The sequence below is a fragment of the Podarcis gaigeae genome (genome assembly GCF_964106915.1).
Source record: "Podarcis gaigeae genome assembly, chromosome: 6".
NCBI lineage: Eukaryota > Metazoa > Chordata > Lepidosauria > Squamata > Lacertidae > Podarcis > Podarcis gaigeae.
The window spans coordinates 47,814,853-47,835,837 of record NC_139682.1 but is presented as its reverse complement, the minus strand read 5'-3'; the positions used below and the strand labels follow the sequence as shown (position 1 = coordinate 47,835,837).

The following is a 20,985-nucleotide window of genomic DNA, read 5'->3' as shown; positions in this document are numbered from 1 at the left end:
GTCTTTATTCCCCTGCCTATAGAATGGGAATAACAATGACCTATATTACAGGGTTCCCGTGAGGCAGAAACAAATGAGAATTGGGAGTGCATTTTTTTACACATGAGAAGAGCAGTGCAAGGATTAAATAATGATTTGGAAATCTGCTTCCCTTTATTGTTTCTTTATATCCAGTCAGGGTCGGCACTTTGTACCTGCTGCTTCTCTAAGGAGAAAGCATGGGGTTCTGACTTATTTCCAGCAGTAATGATAATTAATTCCACAGTGGGTTTCCATAATGCCCCCCACCCACTAGGATGGACTGCCTTGCTCCTTGCAGTCACCCTCCCGTGGTGCTTTTGAATTAAAAAGGCAGCTTCTCAAAAGACAGAAAAAGTGAATCTTTTTTCCCCACTCTATGAATCTTCATTTCCAATTATGTCTGGCAATTGGAAGTGGTCCCTTAGCTAAGGTTGCCATATTTTTAAAAGTAAAATTCTTGACACCCACAAAGTTGCTGGATTATTTTTTTTTAGGAGACCACCAAAGTTGTTGAGCTTTTCTTTAGAAACCCACCAAAATTGTTGAGTTTTTTTTTTAGTTTTGGGGAGACCTCACCCCCCCAAGTAATTTCAAGCTTTTGGAGCTGCCATACATCCAGGTTTTCCCTGACATTTTGCCAGTTCGGCAAAATCCCGGTCTGAAAACCAGGACATATCAGGAATTTTCCTGACCCATGGCAAGCCTACCCTTGGCACCTGCTGCTTTCCTAGGGCTCTGGAGGGAGCACTTGTATGACTGTATTATCAGAGTTTTGCACTCCCAACAGTTGCTTCCCATTGTGGGTTCAGAAGGGAGGGTCAACTGCAGGACACAGTCTGAATCCCCATGCCTTTCCTAAAAAACACCAGGGCTTATCCAACATAAGATTTTGCTAGGCTGATATCCTGAAAATTTTCCTAAACCTGCTTTGGCACTGGCGGAGGAAGGGGGTGCAGCAGGTGCGGTCCACCTGAGGGGGTCATCCCTGAGGGGGGGTGTGACACTGCTCTGCCTCTGTGCTTTGGCCAACCTAGTGTCCTCTAGCTCTTCTGGACAATCACTCCCATCAGCCCCAAACCAGCTTCCCCATGCAGAATGGGCTTGATGAGAGCTGCAGCCCAAAAACCTCTGGAGGGCAACAGGTTGGCATTCTAAAATTTAAAAGCTACTACTGCCAGAAGGAAAAATAGCATTGAGGGAGAAAAATTGGGGGGGGGGGGAGTCAGAAGCTGAAGAGGTAACAGGGCATAGTGAGCTGGGAGAGTCTGTGGAGAAGAATTCACGGTTAAAGGAAATTCAAGTCCAGACAATTAATCCAAAATGTAACACAAGAGAAGAATCAGCAGGGCAATCAAAACAGAGCATCGAAATAAGTAAAACAGAACAGCAAAAAGGATTTAGTGTCAAACTAGATGGGACTTTACACATATTTTTAAGCAGTTGGCTTAAGACTAGCCATGTTTCAAAAAGCAGCCCTGGGACCCCAATACAAAATGGGATCATGGCACAGCTGCTATTGATTGTTTTTGAAACAGTATCCTACTTTATTAAATGACTATGTACAAATCACAGTTTCCTGTGTCTGGAAAAAATGGGAAACTACAGCTTGCTTCAAATCACGAGCAGAAGTTTCAATTTTTCTCTTTCATAAAATCTAAGGAGAGGGCAAAAGCCTGAGACTGGCCACACTGTATCATCCTAAGATGGGTTCAGCATTACTTTTGAAAGAGATAGATGGCATGGTAAAAATGAAAATAAATAAATGTAGGGCTGGAGGTAGTTGGAAATGCATTGGTTTACAGAATCTGCACCGAAAGTAATTTTGAGAAACTGGAGAACGGGACCAAAAATAATAACTTGAAATTCAATAAAGACATATGTAAAAGCATTATACCCGGGGAGGAGGGAGGAATCCTCAAAAATTATATTTGTTTTTCTAGAAATATGAAAGAAAACTAACCAAGATAGGCATTTCCAATACAAGCTAATGCAGATTGCAAATTAAATAAGAGGCAGATGCCACTGTGGGATGCATTAATGAGTCCAGAGAGTAGAAAGAAATGTGATAAATGATGTGGATTATATATATTAGCCAAGAGAAAAGGTTCAAGGAGCTGGATGTTATCTGCAGCACACATATACATATATTCAAGTTTATTGGAGAAAAATATATATTTAGCATTCCTAGCTCTCCATTCCCCTGCCTCCACATCAACATATTTGCTCAAAAATATTGTTGATTTCAGTGGAACTGATTTCCTAGTAAACGTGTTTAGCATTTAAGACACTGTGCGAAACCAAACATTAGATGTCTCCCTCTGTAAATGCTAGCAGAACTTATGTCATGTGGTTATGATTTCCAGAGGAGTAGCATAATGGCATTAGCTGTCACAGACTAAAGCCCACTTCTTCAGATGCATGAGGTAAAATCTAACGGCTCATTCTCAGCACCCTCGCCTGTAATTCTCAGGAGTCTTTGGGGGGAGCTGTGACTATTAAACCGCTACAGAACTGATATGGAGTGCATATATGTGCATGATTTTCTCTTGTGCTTTCATTTAATTTGACTGGGCAAGAACACCTTGGCTGCAGGCTGCATCATGCATTAGCAGCAACGCTAGCCCACATTTTTATCTACTCAACTATGAATCAGTCAGGAAACCTGTACTGATCAGTAGCCTGGTGCTCTCCAGATGTTTAGGACTACAACTCCCATCAGTCATTGCTGTGCTGGCTGGAGCAGATGGGAGTTGTGGTCCAAAACATCCTGTAGGAACCAGGTAGATAAAGGTTACACCAAAGGATCTCAAATAGGAATAAGACTTGTGTGATTTCATCCTCTATTGGTTTGTAATGGCTAAAGCTTTCTGCCTAACTTTATAACTTTGCAGACAAACACCACCAACAACAACAACCCATCAGGCCCCCAGCAGATGTAGGGAGTGAGCACTCACATCAATGGCTTCTCCAAGCGGCTTCCTGGTGACCCAACAATCTCACCCAGTGTGCAGAATGTCTGGCCAAGGAAATCCTGATGAAGGAAATCAATATAATCATTATGAAACAGCACAGGTCCATTGGAGCTATTTCCCTCTGTCCAGGGATCCCTGGAAACTGAAGATGAGAAGATGGCCTGGTAAAACCCTTATCTATTCGTGGAAGAATCCAGTCAACAAATTCAACATTCCTGTGGGGATTTCTTCATTTGAGTTAAAAATGGAAGAAAAAGACCATGCACATCAGTATTTCCTGCCTGATACAATATATCAATATATTATTTTGCAAGAGGAAGAGCTGACTTGTTTTTTTAAGGATGGTTCAATTTCCCCAAAGCTGCAGGAGAATTAAATCAGCCCTTCAGCCAAGCCGCATGGCTCCTTGCAACAGACGTTACTGGAGCAACGGGAAACTGAACTAAGAAGAAGTGGCTTCCTTACCACACCAATAATCCCTGAACTGGGCCCATGGCATGCTGCTCTAATCCTACAACACAGGAGAGGCAGCTGTTTCAGATCTAGTCCAAGGAGGGTGGGATACCAGTGCCAGAGTCTGGGTCTGATTGGCTTCTATCCATCTGTACACAGATGGGTTCATGTCCTGTTTGGTCCTGCTTTGCAGTGAAGTTGAGATGAATTTGGCTGTCCTGCCTTCAACAACTCCAGGTTGTACTGGTAAAACAGAGGCTGGAGGAGACAGATGGTAGGCTGGCCAGGAGTTTTTGTCTGACATAGCTCCTCAAACCTACTTTGCCTGCTTATTCCAGGACTTTTGTTTCTGCTTGATTTCCATCCTCTGTGAATCTCTGCTTTGGGCCTGCCCTGAATTCCTTCCCAGTCTTGACTCATTGTCTGCCCCTTGGAAGCATCCATGCCTTGTGCATGGCTTTGACCCCAATCTGCTTCTGCCCTGAACCTGCTGGACCAGATCTGGCCAAGGTTAACTGGGTCTCGTGGCACTATAGTCATTGTGACTTACCAGAAGGGAGAAGTGGTGGGGAGATGGATGCAGTGCTCCACTAGGGTACCAACTCTCTGCAGCTTCATAGCTCTGCCTCCCAGTAAGACACAGCGATGCCAGTGCCAGGAGACCAGATTAGCACTGCCCCTCCTCACTGGTTGCTCCTGGCCCTATATGGTCCCTTGCCTATTAGGGTGGCCACATGCAAGAGGACAATGGTCCTATTTTCAATAGCTGTGTGTCACATTTTTGCACATCTATTTTCTCAAACAGGGGCACCAGCATCTGCTGAAATTTCCTCTTCTGACCAGTTATTAAAAGGTACAATAATCCTGCCCGCCTTTTCACGTGGTCACCTTACTTCTATGGGCAACAGAAAAACAGTAAGTAAATATTGTTCTGGGATGATGGAAGTTGTAGTCCAGCCACATCTGGAGGTCTAGAGTCCCCCCCATCCCCCCCATCCCCTGATGTAGGGAAATTAGAGATAGAAGAACTGGAGGATGAATCAACAGAACAAGTAAAGGAACCTTAAACTAAATGAGGAAAAGGAAACGATAACCAGCTAAAAGAAATTAAAAGCAGAGAAATTATTATCATAATCATGCATGCAGACAAGATAAGGGAGGTGTCAGAATACTAAACAGAAACCGAAGCTGGGAACAGGGAAGACTGATTAAAAAGAGAATTGCAATAATCCAACAAGGACAAAAAGAAAGAGAGAATGAACCAAAGTATAGACAGAATCAGCAGAAAGAAAAGACTGGATTTTAACTGGGTTTTACAACATAGGGGAGGGACCATTGTACAAAGCACATGATGATTTGCATGAAGATAGTCCAGGGTTAAATCCCTGGAATCTCTGGTTAAGAAATGTTCTGCTAGCAAAGGACGGGGAAGACGACCTCTGCCTGAAACTGAGGTGAGCTGCTGCCAGTCAGAGTGGGCAACATTGGGCTAGACAGGCAAATATTCTGACGCAGGATAGGACAGTTTTCTATATTCCTACCAATGGAATTGTAAGGGGGGGGGAGGAAGACAAGGATGAATGGGTAAGTATCTCAGAATGGATATGAAAGGATCGCACAAAGAAGCAGAGAATGTGCCCTTAACTTACATGTTTTGACAGGTCCGGGCTCTTGGAGTCCACATCATAGCTGCACAGAAAGAGAAGCAGAAACCATATGTCACATTCCAGCCATGTCCTGCCCTGGCATTTTGTACTTTGCAAAGCCTATGCAGCAAATGAGAGCATGGCAGCTAGGAGACTGCAACATCTGTGGAGAAGGAAACAGCTGCAATGGTTTTTAAGGCCAGGCAAGCAACCCCACTACTTTCCTTATGTGGGTTCGTATGCTTTGCATCTTGAGAGCGGACTTGAACTGTCTCCTTTATCCATTACTTAAAGCAACCTGCCGTTTCCTAACCTGTGGCCCTCCACATATTTTGGACATGTGCTCCCATTAGCCCTAACCAGCAGGTCTGTGTTGGCCGGGACTGATGGGAGTTGTAGTACAAAACCTCTGGAGGGCCCCCAGTTGTGGAAGGCTGTGTTAAAGCGACAGTGGGGATTTGCAGGAGTAGCTGCCAGGGAGGGAAGAGTTAACCCTTCCCACCCTCTGTCCGACCAGGAGCTGTCCAAAAACCCTTGCTTCTCTCTCCTCCCCACATAACAACTAGGTCTTAAAACACCTAAAAGGCCTATTGGCACAAATGGGAGTTTTCTTTCCCAAGCCTAACTGTCCTGCAGAGTTGTTGATACAGGACAAACAATTATTTGGATAGTATCTGTTCTGTGCTGGAGAATGGTTTGTATGGGATAAAATGGCAAAGAATAATTATGAGGAAGAAATTTGTGTCAGCATGACTTTCTGCTCCCCAAGGGTTTTTTCCCATGCCAAGGGCCTTTGGCAACATTGCTCAATAAAGTACAGATCTCCTAAATAAGGAGGAACTTTGGAGAAGCCAATTTCAGGGCAGAACAGTGTAAGAATTCCAAAGGAGAACTGACAAAGCCTGGCTCGATAAGGCAATAATCCTGAGATTAATTGGAATTATTGCTGCCCTTGAAGCTCTGAATAAAAAGAAGTCTGTTGAATTTCAATGCACTTGGGGCTCCTTTCTGTCTTTGCAAATCCTAGCAAGGGAAATGCGCATGCTTTCTCTTTCCAATATTGTCTCACCAAGCCATCGGATGTTACCCAACCAGACACGTTATTGATAGGCATTGGGCCTCTCCAGACTGCCTGCCTGCCTGCTTTTTTGTAGGTATACAGCGGTACCTTGGGTTACATACGCTTCAGGTTACAGACTCCACTAACCCAGAAATAGTACCTCGAGTTAAGAACTTTGCTTCAGGATGAGAACAGAAATTGTGCTCCAGTGGCGCGGCAGCAGCAGGAGGCCCCATTAGCTAAAGTGGTGCTTCAGGTTAAAAACAGTTTCAGGTTAAGTATGGACCTCCGGAACGAATTAAGTACTTAACCCGAGGTACCACTGTATTCTTCAATGTGTCGTTGACACAGTACTAGTGGATCAGTGTGTGGATTTACACTGGGCCATCCACACATCAGTCCGTTCTATTCATTGTTCTGTGGCGCTTCCCCAGTGTCGCTACCGTATTGCCATCTGGAGAAGCACTATAAGCAAAGCAACAGTGAGAGTGTGCGGAATATACTAGAACATTTGTGGTGTAAGAAATCGCAGCATTTCAGCAGGGACCGGCACTGACTAGAAATAAAGCAATATGTCTACCCAAAAACATTTGCAGGCTCAAATGGCATTGAAGGTGGGATCACATATAACTGCCCCGATGCCAAAATGAGCACAAATTGTCATGAAATGCACCATAAAAAGGACACATGGAGGGGCCATTGAAATGCTCTTTGCACCTTCTCCTCGCCCACACTCAGAATGCCCCGAGTGATGTCACTCACAGATCAAAACGTAAATTCTGCTTCTCTTCAAAAAAGTAATCGAGGATGAACTTGCGCACGAAGTCAGGGTTCAAGGTGTTGTCAATGACTTCAGTCCTGCCAAACTGTGAAGGGAAGGAAGACAAATGAGATACAGTGGTACCTTGGGTTACAAACACTTTGGGTTACAAACTCCGCTAACCCGGAAGTAGTACCTCGGGTTAAGAACTTTACCTCAGGATGAGTACAGAAATCACGTGCTGGTGGTGTGGCAGCAGCGGGAGGCCCCATTAGCTAAAGTGGTAGCTCAAGTTAAGAATGGTTTCAGGTTAAGAATGGACCTCCGGAACGAATTATGTGCGTAACCAGAGGTACCAATGTACAATGATGCATACAGTGGCAGGCGGAAGCCCCCAACCTCATATATATGGTGCTGAGGCCTGAGTTGTTAGCGATTGACCAGGAAATGGGCTTGTGGAGAGTCGCTTCATTCAAACTTCAACCCAATATGTGGTAGGGTCATGAGGAAAAGTACTGAAAATGAACCTGCCAATATCAGAATGCCTTTATATAGATTGGTTGACAAAAGCATGAGGCAGGCAGTCTGCTGGTTACATTATTTATTGTTACATTTATATTTCACCTTTCCTCCAAGGAGCTCAAGGCACACGGTTCTTTCCCTCCCCATTTTATCCTTACAACAACCCTGTGAGGAAGGTTAGGTTGAGAGATGGTGGCTTGCCCAAGGTTCATGGCTGTGTGGAGATTTGAACCCTGGTCTCCCAGGCCCCAGTCCAACACTCTAACTGCTGCAGCTCACTGGGAATGCTCAGTCATTAGGTGCAAACTAGTTGTGTGTTGCAGCAACTGATGCACATGGTGCATCCTAGGTAACTCAGCCTACTAAATAGACACTGCTGAAGGATATGGGAGTGGTTTGACCTTTCCAGAGATAGAGAAGGGTGTGTGCGAAAAGAAAATGTTCAAACTGAGGAACTGCAACAGCAAAAACAGAAAGGGGGTGGACAAGAGAGTCAGTGTAAAGACAGGAACCTCTTAGATCTGAAACTGCCAATTTCTTGTTTGCATTGTAAGTATGGTAGCAAAGGGCAGCTGTCTTTGCACAAAGCTAGCCTAGTAAGAGTTCATAAAGGCTGTGTGATTAAGTCTCTCTAGGTGCATCAATTAAACGGATGTTAATTATACGTCATCAGTCCTCGGGGGGTCACAGAATAGCGGGGTGGACTTACGGAGCCTTCCTGTCTACTAACAATTAATATCTTTAGGGGATAAATTAATCCTATGACACAATCATAGTTCTCTCTCTCTCTCTCTCTCTCTCTCTCTCTCTCTCTCTCTCTCTGTATTCCAAATGGCAATGGGTGGCTTCTGATGGGAGATACTTCCAAGACCATGGAGAAAGGAATCTGCCCTTGAAGAAATTCAACTTTCGGCTGTTGTACAACCTGAGAGGTAGGAGAGCCCTGTTGTCCCTTGTGAACTGAAGGACAGAAAGGTAAAGATATAGAGCCCCAGGACCTGTTCATCTCTGTAAGAATGCTGACTTTGTCAGCTGACCACTTGATGGAATTCATTTCAATTGCTGTTTGTAAAGCAACAAAGCACAGATTGGAACAAACCTAGGAACCTTGGCAGTTGCCTTATATCAAGTCAGACCATTGGTCCACCTAGCTCAGCACTGTCTACACTAACTGGCGGTCACTCTCCAGGGTATCAGGCAGACACCTATCTCAGCCCTACCTGCAGATGCCAGGGACTGAACATAGGATCTTCTGCATGCGCTTTGCCATGACTGTGAGTTTGCACTGGTGTGCTAGAAGCACTGTGGGCTCAGTCTCTTTCCCAACATGTATATGCCATGCATGGGGAAGAGCCATGGCTCGGTGATAGAGCATCTGCAGGAGGTCGCATGTTCAATCCCCAGCATCTCCCAGTAGGGCAGGGAGAGAGATTCCTTCCTGAAACCCAGGAAAGCTACTGCCAGTCAGTGTAAACAATAATGAAGTTGATGGACCTGTGGTCTGATCTGGTACAAGGCAGCTTCCTGTGATCCTACATATTTTAAGAGCAGAGAATAAAAGGGAAGTATTCTTAACAGGACTGTGGTTGTGAAAGAACAGCTCACTGAAATTCCTGTAGGGAATCAAGGCTTCTAGATTTCCCCATATCTCTGCCTTAGAGATCATAAGATACCCAAAATGGTTGGGTGAGTTAATTCATCTTCTTTTGCAAAGGCCTTTAGAGACAAGCAACACATCAGACCGCTGGAAATTTGTCAGATTTGTCAGAAGCTGGACAGCATCAAGAGTGTTACTTCATTTCACTTTCACAGCAGCTATGAGGGAGATTAGGATAAGAGAAAGTGATTTGGCCAAGGTCACTCAGTGAGATCCCTGGTGGAGCAGGGATTTAGATCCAGGGATCCCCTTATCCCATCACTTTCGCTATGACAACATTTAAAGAGGATGGTTCAGTTGTGAACTGATTTTTTTTTTATGTGATTTGTTGCATGAAAGACAAGTGCCACAAAGGTGTTGATATTGGAGTGTTCCACTTCCTGGCTTAATCCACATTGCAAAGGCTACCCAGAAAATTGTGGACTGCTCAACTCAGCACACTGTTAGGGTGTGTCGTTTAGCTCTCCAGCCATCCCACCCCTCTATTAAATCAATTCATAACAGCTTTCTCATTTCAGGCTCTGTCTCACAATGGCTGTGTGAAGCCACCTGCAGACTCATTTTTTTGTCTTTCATGAGAAAGAGAAAACAAACCCAACAGGGGGAAATATCTCATTGAGGCACTTGGACTTATTTGAGCTCTGCAAATTAGACTGATCTCAGTTACAGTGATAATAACACTAAGCTGATCGTGGGAAAACCAAGCTCCCATTATTATTATTATTATTATTATTATTATTATTATTATTATTATTATTATTATTTCACCTTTCTTCTTCTACATGTTTTAAATTATAAACTATACTTTGTACAGTGACTAGTAAGTTTAGGTGATCAGAATCAGAACTACTAATGACATTGCTATTACATACCCTTCAACATTTCTCCGATGAAAATAGGGACGCCCCATACATAACAGTAATTTTACTATTTATACCCCACACATCTGACTGGGTTGCCCCAGTCACTCTGGGCAGCTTCCAACATATATAAAGACAAAATAAAACATTAAACATCAAAAAAAACTTCCCTATACAGCAGGCTTCCTCAACCTCAGCCCTCCAGATGTTTTTGGCCTACAACTCCCATGATCCCTAGCTAGCAGGACCAGTGGTCAGGGATGATGGGAATTGTAGTCTCAAAACATCTGGCGGACCGAGGTTGAGGAAGCCTGCTACAGGATTGTCTTCAGACGACTCAGGGGGCCGGATAACTCCATACCCTCCAACATTTCTCCAATGAAAATAGGGACATCCTAAGAAAAAGTGGGGGACATTTGGGGATCAAATCAGAAACCGGGATGGCTTCTCTAAATCAGTGACGTCCCTGGAAAATAAGAACACATGGAGGGTATTTCATTATTCTTAAGAAATACAGGCCTCTGCCCCAATCTTAAATCATCATTCCAAAATTTAAGCTTGCCCATATCATTATTCCTTAGTTGCAATGGAAACATGGCAGGCCTGCTTGCATTTTTCTGTGTGTGATACTCAAGAATTAGGATGATGAGGGGATAATCGGCAAGAGGATTAATATGCAAACATCTCAGCAATAGGCCAGAGGGGGGAAAGCTTTAAAGTCCTGTTTTATTCTTACGGTTCATTTCTTTCACTCTCTTTCTGTAAGGCAAAGTGTGAAATTTAGGCAAAAAAGTGACTCTAATGATAAGAAAGAGATTACATGATACAGTGAGAATCCTGTGGAAGTAAGAACTATTATGGCAAAGGAAACTAGGAAAACACACATTTCTGACTGTGAATTTCTCTTGCCCAAGGGCTCCCATTCCTCAGCCTCAGCTTTCAGCAGAGGTAAACAGGGTCAACACAGAGCATTGCTCCCCCAGATGGAGGGCCTGCCCTGCTCTGCCCTGGATAAAAAGAATCATGGTGAACAGAGCAAAGGCCGATATCTCTGATCATGAAAAGTTGCACTTTCCTTCCATCTCATCGCCACAAGGTTTAGCATAAATAAATCCATGCTTGCCTGTTCAAAATATTTACATTTTGTTGACTGAAGGAGCTAAGCACAATATATAATTAAAACTAATTCCCATATAGTTGGTACGCTTGCCAGGCAGAGGTGGCGAATGGAACCTCTTTGTCTGAGTCACTCTCAGGATGCATCTGTTATGTTAACCAGGGAGACGGACAGATGCCAGAGCTTAAAATAATAATGTGGAATAATTCTCGCAATTTGCCCAGAGGGCCACCTCGTCACAGGCTGAGCATCTGCTCTTTTTGAGAAAGCAGAGACATCAAGGTGTTTTCAAGCTGAACGTTTCTTAATGCCATTTTTTGAAAAAAAAGGAATTCAGGAGAGATTTGGGAATTGCACTATTGGCAAAGCTACTTGGGGAAATAAGAAGATAAGACAGGCCTGTTGGGTCAAGCCATCTAGTGCAGCATCCTGTTGTCACAGTGGCTGACCAGATGCTTGTGAGGAGTCTGCAAGCTGGACATGAGAGAAACAGCACTCTGCTCACCTGTGATTCCCAGCAAGTGGTGTTTAGAGGCAGGTAAAAGGTAAACGACCCCTGGACGGTTAAGTCCAGTCAAAGGCGATTATGGGGTTGTGGCACTCATCTCACTTTCAGGCCGAGGGAGCCGGCGTTTGTCCACAGACAGTTTTCTGGGTCATGTGGCCAGCATGACTAAACCACTACTGGCGCACAGAGGACTGTGACAGAAGCCAGAGCGCATGGAAATGCTGTTTACCTTCTCACTGCAGTGGTACCTATTTATCTACTTGCACTGGCGTGCTTTCAAACTGCTAGGTTGGCAGGAGCTGGGACAGAGCAACGGGAGCTCACTCCGTCACAGGGATTTGAACCGCCAACCTTCTGATCAGCAAGCCCAAGAGGCTCATTGGTTTAGACCACAGCGCTACTCACGTCCCCTTGGTATTTAGAGGCATACTACCTCTGAGAGCACCAGCCCAGGAAGTTTTTTCACTTAAGCCAAACAGAAAATGGGACCCTCCCCACCTCCTCCTCCACTGCCATCGCCCCCTCCACTGTTGTCTCTGCCTGAGGTGATTGGAAGTGGCTTACAGAAGCCCAGGCAAGCTGAAGGAGGCTGAAGATGAGCAGGCAGCAGCAGAGGGGCAGAGGTGGAGGAACAGGAGGAGGCAGGCGACAAGTGACAAACACAGGAGGCAGAAAGTAGCACACTCAAGGCACAGCTCTGCCACCCCTTCCAGCTGTCCCCAGCCTGCTGCCTAAGGCAATTGCCTCACTGTGCCAGCCCTGACAGCAGAGGTAGAGCATAAAGGTAAAGGTAAAGGGACCCCTGACCATTAGGTCTAGTCGCGGCCGACTCTGGGGTTGCGGTGCTCATCTCGCTTTATTGGCCAAGGGAGCCGGCGTACAGCTTCCGGGTCATGTGGCCAGCATGACTAAGCCACTTTCTGGTGAACCAGAGCAGCACACGGAAACGCCGTTTACCTTCCTGCTGGAGTGGTACCTATTTATCTACTTGCACTTTGACGTGCTTTTGAACTGCTAGGTTGGCTAGGGACTGAGCAACGGAAGCTCACCCCGTCGCGGGGGTTCAAACCGCTGACCTTCTGATTGGCAAGTCCTAGGCTCTGTGGTTTAACCCACAGCACCACCCGCATCCCATGTTTAATTTCTTTACATGCAAGAAAGTTTTGGCAGGGGCCAGGGAGGAATCAGACATGCAGACCTCCTTGTCCAGCCTGAAGTGACATTACCGAAGATAAAGTTGATACTGCTACAGGTATAAATATGGCCTCTTACAACTATTCACCGCTCTCATGCCTGAGCACTGAAAATCCTGTTCTTCCACTCCCCACACCTCTGAGATAAGATTGCGGAAGCACCCTTCCAAGTCTTTATTCAGAAGCTAGAAAGAAACCAAAGCTTCCTGATGCTCCCTCTTGCACCCCATACCAGCTTCATGCTCGCAATCACAGAAGAGCAGAAAATACGCAGATACCATCCCAAATGACTGGTGATGCCAGAATCAGAGCTCTTTCTTCTTGAGTCCTGAGCAGCCGCTCTGACAGTTGAGCTGTTTCAACCCCTAGACAGAGGCTCCAATTTAGCCAGCAACATTTGCTCAATCACTGAACAGGACCAATTTCCTACTTTATCCTCCACATCATCCCATGATGGTTACTGTCTTTCCCCCCCCCCCATGCTTTTTTATTGCCTCCACCGGGAGGTGAGATACGGATGATGGGTGGATAGGTAGGAGCTGGGGAATGCTAGCCTTGCAGCTGTATGGCAGTGGAGATATAATACAGGAGGCCAAAGATAGCCTCAGATATTATCTCCAGATATGGGGCAGTGCTTCAGGGAACAATTATCTGTGATGAGTGGCAGTATTAACCACCACTTCATTGTGCTAATTTGTGTCCATTGTGCAATAACACAGAATGCCATAAAATGTTCTGAGAAGCAGCAGATGAGTTGATAGGCATGGAGCCTGCTTTTAATAATTAAAGTCAACTCTGAACTTAAAAGTTATTTCACACCAAGGGGACTTTGAACCTCGACAGAATCGTGAAATAGACCAGGTCCCCATCTTAGGGAGAAATCAAGACAGCTCAGTGTAAGCAAGCAAACAAATTTCAACATCGTCCAATGGGACAATGTATATTTTATGACTCAAAAAGTGTAAGAGTGAGCCCAAGGGAAATACCAATAGGTACAAGATGGTTTCAATAAGAGTTGTTTACCATGCTTCAACTCACATGCTTTTGATTGGCTTATACAGGCAGTAGAATCTAGAGGAAACTCTTTTTCTGGATAGTAGAACATTAGTTGGCATGTCAGGAGCCAGAAATCCAAATGTTTTCCTGCCATACACACACCTGAAGGCAGAAAACTAGTGTGGCAAAGAGAAGTCAAGTCTTTTCCCTAGTTTTCCTGTGGCAGCAAACCTCCTCCCTGCAGGAAGCATCACACTATAACCTTAATAGACCCTCCAGGCTTGTGGTTTTTTGTGGGCATATCCTACAACATGTCCCTGATGCAATAATAGAGGATTAGTGATACATTCAACTGAGATTGCATTTAAAGGGAAGGCATACTTTCCAGAACAGCCATCCTTTGAAATTCACACTTCTCTGAATTTTGCGATGCAGTTATCCAACCAAGCAATATGTAGACAAATGCACATACTAGCAGAAATGGTCCATTAAAATACATATATTAATTGAAACATACAAAAAAATCATTATTTTAGGGGGAAATATGCATATATCAGGCAAAATTGAGCATACTAGGAGAAATTTCCACTAAAATGCTAATGAATTTTAATGAAGACTAAAAAAGAAGAAGAAAGAAATCGCAAACTCAAACAAGCAAAGAAGAATTTTGCACCCCACACAAGTCATTACAGCAGCACAGTCAAACATCTTCTCATGGGAAATTATACAAACTTCTAGGCAATTTTCCCACTCAGCCCCCTGCAGCTTCAGGAGAGAGAGAGAGAGAGAGAGAGAGAGAGAGAGAGAGAGAGAGAGAGAGAAAGTACACCCATTAAAGAATATTTTCATGATTTAATTTTGTAATTTCTTATATATAAAAACTAAATAATTAAAAGTGACATTTTCTAGTTTGCTTGTCATTCTTCTCTTCTCTTTTATTTTTTCCTTCAAGATGTATGAATGCCTAAGCTGCAGTCCTACCAGGGAATAAGTCTCATTGAATTCAATGGGACTTACTTCTGAGTAGAAATCCATACACTTGCATTCTAAGTATCTATATAGAATGTTTCCTAGGTGCTCAAAGCACTTTGAGCACATCCCATCAGCAATGAAGTAAAACAGGCCAATATTATTATCCTCATGTTACTGCTGGGTTGGAGGGGAGTGAGCCTTGAGAGGTGGTGACTTGCTGTGCCCACCCAGGGAATTCATGACTGCAGTGGGATTTGCACCAATGACTTCTTGGCGCACAATTCACCCTGTTAATTACTACAGGAGCTCTCGATAAGCCTCCCTCTCTTCACTTTCACAAACAACAGCCCATGGTGTTGATTCGGCTATTATGCAGCTCACGACACTGATTTGGGTGATACAAATGCCATCTTCAGAGAGATGCCAGACCTCTTCCTTTTTAGTTTGGGAGCTTCCTTTTTAGTTTAGGTGCAATACCATGGACAGCATCACAAAGAGCTAATTTGGGCTCCCCATTTTACTACTTGCCCAATATTCTCTAAACAGAGCTCCTGATCCAAAGAACTAACAGTTATTGTTGTTGTTTAGTCGTTTAGTTGTGTCCGACTCTTCGTGACCCCATGGACCGGAGCACGCCAGGCACTCCTGTCTTCCACTGCCTCCCGCAGTTTGGTCAGACTCATGTTTGTAGCTTCGAGAACACTGTCCAACCATCTCATCCTCTGTCGTCCCCTTCTTCTTGTGCCCTCAATCTTTCCCAACATCAGGGTCTTTTCCAGGGAGTCTTCTCTTCTCATGAGGTGGCCAAAGAATTGGAGCCTCAGCTTCACGATCTGTCCTTCCAGTGAGCATTCAGGGCTGGTTTCCTTAAGAATGGATACATTTGATCTTCTTGCAGTCCATGGGACTCTCAAGAGTCTCCTCCAGCACCATAATTCAAAAGCATCAATTCTTCGGCGATCAGCCTTCTTGATGGTCCAGCTCTCACTTCCATACATCACTACTGGGAAAACCATAGCTTTAACTATACGAACCTTTGTTGGCAAGGTGATGTCTCTACTTCTCAAGATGCTGTCCAGGTTTGTCATCGCCTTTCTCCCAAGGAGCAGGCGTCTTTTAATTTCGTGACTGCTGTCGCCATCTGCAGTGATCATGGAGCCCAAGTAAGTAAAATCTCTCACTGCCTCCATTTCCTCCCCTTCTATTTGCCAGGAGGTGATGGGACCAGTGGCCATGATCTTCGTTTTTTTGATGTTGAGCTTCAGACCATATTTTGCGCTCTCCTCTTTCACCCTCATTAAAAGGTTCTTTAATTCCTCCTCACTTTCTGCCATCAAGGTTGTGTCATCTGCATATCTGAGGTTGTTGATGTTTCTTCCGGCGATCTTAATTCTGGCTTGCGATTCATCCAGCCCAGCCTTTCGCATGTAAGTTTCAAGCACTGGTAGTGTGTTAAAGTGGCAATATATGATAAACAATAACTGTCTTTTACAGACCAGCGACACTCAAGTCTGGAGGAGTGGGGTGGAATCCTCCAAATGCAAGTAAATATAAGAAAGAATGGGATTTTATCATTCCTTTTTTTTCCTTTTCCAAGTTTCCCTTTCCCTGGGGCTTCAAATTGAATGGGTTTGAATTCTATGCTGAGACAATTAAACCAACTTAAAGCCTTCTACAATTAAACCAGTCTAGCAATCTTTCCCATGTCTGCTCATTGATGTCATCTCACACTGCTTTATGCATATTCAAATGTTTGAATAATTATGTTCCACATTCAGGGGACTGCTGTGGAGAAGGCCTGTTCCCTTGTTTCCGCCCAGCATGCCTTAGTCAACGCAGGCAGGAGGGCCTCTTCTCCAACTGAGTGCATGGGATGGGCAGGAAAGCCAAATGGGAGATTTGATCTTCCACTGTCCAGCAATAGTAAATTCTCCAAAAAAAGACACACACCAACAGCCTATAGAGCATGGATCGCCAAAGTGGCTCCCCCAGGTGTTGCTAGGACACCCATCATCCTTGACGGCTGGTTATGTTGGTCAGGACTAATGGCAGATGGAGCCAAACAACATCTGCAGGGCACCATGTTGCTACTCTTGCTATACCTCAATTCTCCCAAGATATCTCTGCACAAACCTCCCTGCACACAATCATGGCTCGTAGCACAGATACAAAGCTGCCCTGCCCTGAGGCCATCTGACCCCTTACTAAGCAGGCACCCAGCGAGAGCTGAGAGCTTAATTGCCATGGAGAAACAACTGCCAAGCTCCCCTTACAACAGCAGCTCAGCCAGTAAGTATTGTGAGAATGTCCTATGAACCTTCCTTTAGCCCAACAAAAGTAGGTTCTGCAGTATTACAAATAAAGGAGGATCTTGTTTGTATTGTAAATGCAGACAGGCAGGTCAGCGCTCTGCAGCTGCATTTTAAAGGATCTTTTTTTTACAGATGTGGCGGCTTTTGATACGGGGGTCCTACCGCCTGCCTGCAGATATGCGGAAGGGAATGTCCATGTGTGATAACTATCAGTGCTGCTATACTAGGGAACAAACAAGGTTAGAATATCCTGAGCCATATTGCCAAGAACGTATCACAATATTGACTCCTCCTTGTATGTATACTTCTCATTTGTTTGTACGTAAATATTTGCATGTGTTGCTGGGTACACTCAATTAGGACTTGGCTGCCTAAAACTAATTGCTAGAATCTTCCTGCCAAGAATAATTGCTTTTTTTCCAAGAAATGACTTCTGCATATTGGCACCACAGCTATCCCTAGACGCTACACCACCCTGGGTAGGCAACCGTTGACTTCAGGCATCGGGCTAAATGGGATTCTGCTCCACAGCTTTATTTACCTGGTGATTTATGAGCTTTGGACCCAAGCAGCAGCTCCATAATGCCCGACCTCAGGCAGTCCTTGCATTGGCCCACTGTAGCGTCTCCGTCTTTTTAGTGCACTGGATTAAGCTGAGGAAAGTCGCTTATTACAGAGAGGGGACTAAATGCAATTTGGTATATCCTGCAAGTTCTAAGCAAGCACCCATGAAGCTGACTGAGGGCAGGGGTGGTTTTAGTGTGGCAATACCTTATTCACCCAATTGGACCAGCCTCCGCTGCAATAGGCCCAGCATGCCCCTTAAATTTTTAGTTTTTCCTTCCCTTATCCTCTGATTCCCCCATAGAGAAGCCTCTCTGAGGATTTTCCAGCTCAGCTGTACCTTTTGCTACATTTCTTTGAGCTCTGTCTTTTCCCGCTGCTAGAGATATGCATTGTGGTTTGCTGGCATAATTCTAATTTCTAGTTTTGGTTTCTCAAGACTGGACTGTCTTGTATAACTTCCTAAAAGCACACACGCACACAGAGTAAATGACAAACCAAAACCACATTTGTTCATCCAACAGTCAACAATTAAAGTGCATATTAATGTAAAATGTACCTTCTTATTTTATAAGCATAAATATATCTCTGAATCATCCGCCTTAATCAAAATCTGAAAATGAAATTAAGCTTAACCATGTGTAATTTATTGCAATCTTCTCTAATGAAAGTTGTGATTATAAAAGATAACTGAGGGGGATATGAATGCTTTAAATTAGGATTAATTAGGTTTTTGTCAGCATTGTACAAAATTAGGACATGATTGCACATTCAACCTTCCGCAGGCAGAGCTACACATGAGGGGTGGGGTGGAGGGGGGACTAGTATAAAGGTCAATGGATCTCTCCTTCTCCCCCCATCACTGGCCAGTCCTTGGCTGGACTCACACACAATGAGGCTCTCATTTTGATATAGATATATAGATATAATGTGTATGTATAAAGACACATATGAATGTGGATGTGTGTTTATTTGTGTATGTATATATGGGGCTGGGGTGGAGGGGGAGAGAGTGAGAGAGATGCATTTTATATAAATATATCAAAATAATCTCCTTATATGCACCCAAGATCTCAAGGTGATGCATATTGGGAATAAATAAGAAAATAATACACAACTACATGAAATCAGAGACTAAAAGTTATTATATAAAAATAAAAGCAATTTAAGACCTCCAACCATCCTAATAATAATAATAATAATAATAATAATAATAATAATAAATCTCCCCAGCCACTCTGGGCAGTTACCAATCAAGTGTTAAAAACAGTACAGCGTTAAATATTAAAAACTTCCCTGAACAGGGCTGCCTTCAGATGTCTTTTAAAGATAGGAAAGCTGCTTATTTCCTTCACATCTGAAGGGAGGGTGTTCCACAGGGTGGGCGCCACTACCAAGAAGACCCTCTGCCTGGTTCACTGTAACCTCACTTCTCGCAGCGAGGGAACCGCCAGAAGGCCCTCAGTGCTGGATCTTAGTCCCCGGGCTGAACAATGAGGGTGGAGACGCTCCTTCAGGTATACAGGACCGAGGCCATTTAGGGCTTTAAAGCTCAGCACCACCAATTTAAATTGTGCTCGGAAATGTACTGGGAGCCAATGCAGATCTCTCAGAACCAGTGTTATGTGGTCCTGGCGGCCACTCCCGGTCACCAGTCTAGCTGCCGCATTCTGGATTAATTGCAAACATTAATATAATCAATCACCATTAAAACAACCGTCAGCAAAAGCCAGCGAAGAGGATACAAATTAGCATCCAAATGCTTGACATTCAAAGTAAGTCTTGAGCTGGTGTCAATGAGATACCACTGAGGCCAGTTGGGCCTTCCTGGAAACATCATCCCTTCAGTCTGGGACTATTGCTGAAAAGGCCCCATCTCTTGTGATAGCCCCCCATACTTCTATAAGACGAGACCATACAAGGAGGGCCTCAGATGCTGATTTATGGGTCTGGTTAGGTTCATGCTGGAAGAGTTGTTTGTAAAGTACTGGGATCCTCAACCATATATGGCTTTATATGTTGAAAGCAGCACTTCATAGTGGGCCTGAAAACATACCAGAAGCCAGCGCAGGCAGAGTAGAATCATTGTTATATGACTGAACCCTCAGTCTGGCCACAAAACAACTGTTGCAGCTGCAGTTTCCAAGCCATCTTCAAAGGCAGTCCCAAAAATAAGAGTACTCTAACCATGAGGATACCAGGGCATATACTACTAAAGACAGGTTACCAGCATCCAGATAAGGGCGCCTCCACTCCAGAGACCATAATGGATCCAGAAGTGTCCCCAAGCTATGAACCTCCTCCATCAATGGGAGTGAGACCCCACCCAGAGCTGGGAGAATGCCACTTACCCAGACAGCAGAACCACCCATTAACAGTATCTCTGCCTTATTTGGATTGAGCTTCAGTTTATTGGCTCTCATCCAATCCATTATCTCAGGTAGGCACCAGTTCAGTGCATCCACCAAAAAAGCCTCTGGCAACGAAAAGGAGAAGCAGAGCTGCGTGTCACCAGCATATTGATGACAAGGCACTCCAAAACTCTGGGTGACCCCACTCCGTGGTTTCACGCAGATGTTCAATAGCAAGGGGCTGAATAATATTCCTCCAGCACTACTTGATGGAGTCACCCATCTAAGTGGCGCCAGAACCACCACAAAGCAGTACCACCCACCTCCGATATAGCTGCTTCAGAAGGATACTATTAAGGATACTCTGGCCCTCCAGATGTTTGGGACTACAATTCCCATCATCCATAGCTAACAGGACCAGTGGTCAGGGATGATGGGAATTGTAGTCCCAAACATCTGGAGGGCCGGAGTTTGCCAATGCCTGGTTAATAGCATCGAAAGTCACCAAGAAATAAAGGAGGCTCTCCTAGAAGCTAGCTGGGATGAGAGGAAGAGGAGAATAGTTCATTGAGCATCTTTAGGGGCTTGAAACTTGCTCAGTTACACTGTGTGGCTAATGCTGGGAGAATGGAGTTGCTATCTCATGCACTCACAGCAGCTAAGTCAATGGCCTATAAGCAGGATGTGCTTGCAAGGGTATTCAGGAAGCAAGTAGTATTCATTTGCCTTTTATTTTTTTCTCTCTCCTGGCTTTTGGCTGCTTGTTGTTTGCACCCATCAAAGGCTCCACTTATATGCTCATAGCATCCTGGACAGCACAGCATCCTGGAAAGCTCAGTCGGTTAGAGTTGGAATGTCGCCTGCACCACACATACTAATAATATACGATATACAAGTTGATTTGCTGGGCCATATACAGACCCCCTAGTGGTCTTCCATGTCATAGAGGGGAAAGCTGCGCAGGTAGTAATGTAGGCCGGCCCCACCAAGCCTGCATTTCAGGAGATGAACCATAAAGGTG

The 20,985-nt window shown here is 44.5% G+C and overlaps 1 protein-coding gene across 2 annotated transcripts in view; it reads right to left on the bottom strand.

The window, feature by feature from the left end:
* The window catches only part of LOC310847411 (copine-5), a 124,012-nt gene that overhangs the window by 68,626 nt on the left and 34,401 nt on the right, over positions 1 to 20,985 (bottom strand). Inside the window, exons 3-5 of one of the 2 annotated variants that reach the window (XM_083745216.1) lie at positions 6,915 to 7,071; positions 5,096 to 5,135; positions 2,976 to 3,052 (exon numbers count right to left, since the gene is read on the bottom strand). In XM_083745216.1, the coding sequence (XP_083601342.1) occupies positions 2,976 to 3,052; positions 5,096 to 5,135; positions 6,915 to 7,071 (274 nt within the window). Of the gene's footprint in view, positions 1 to 2,975; positions 3,053 to 5,095; positions 5,136 to 6,914; positions 7,072 to 20,985 lie in introns of those variants that run through there. The other variant, XM_083745215.1, reaches the window with a different exon arrangement.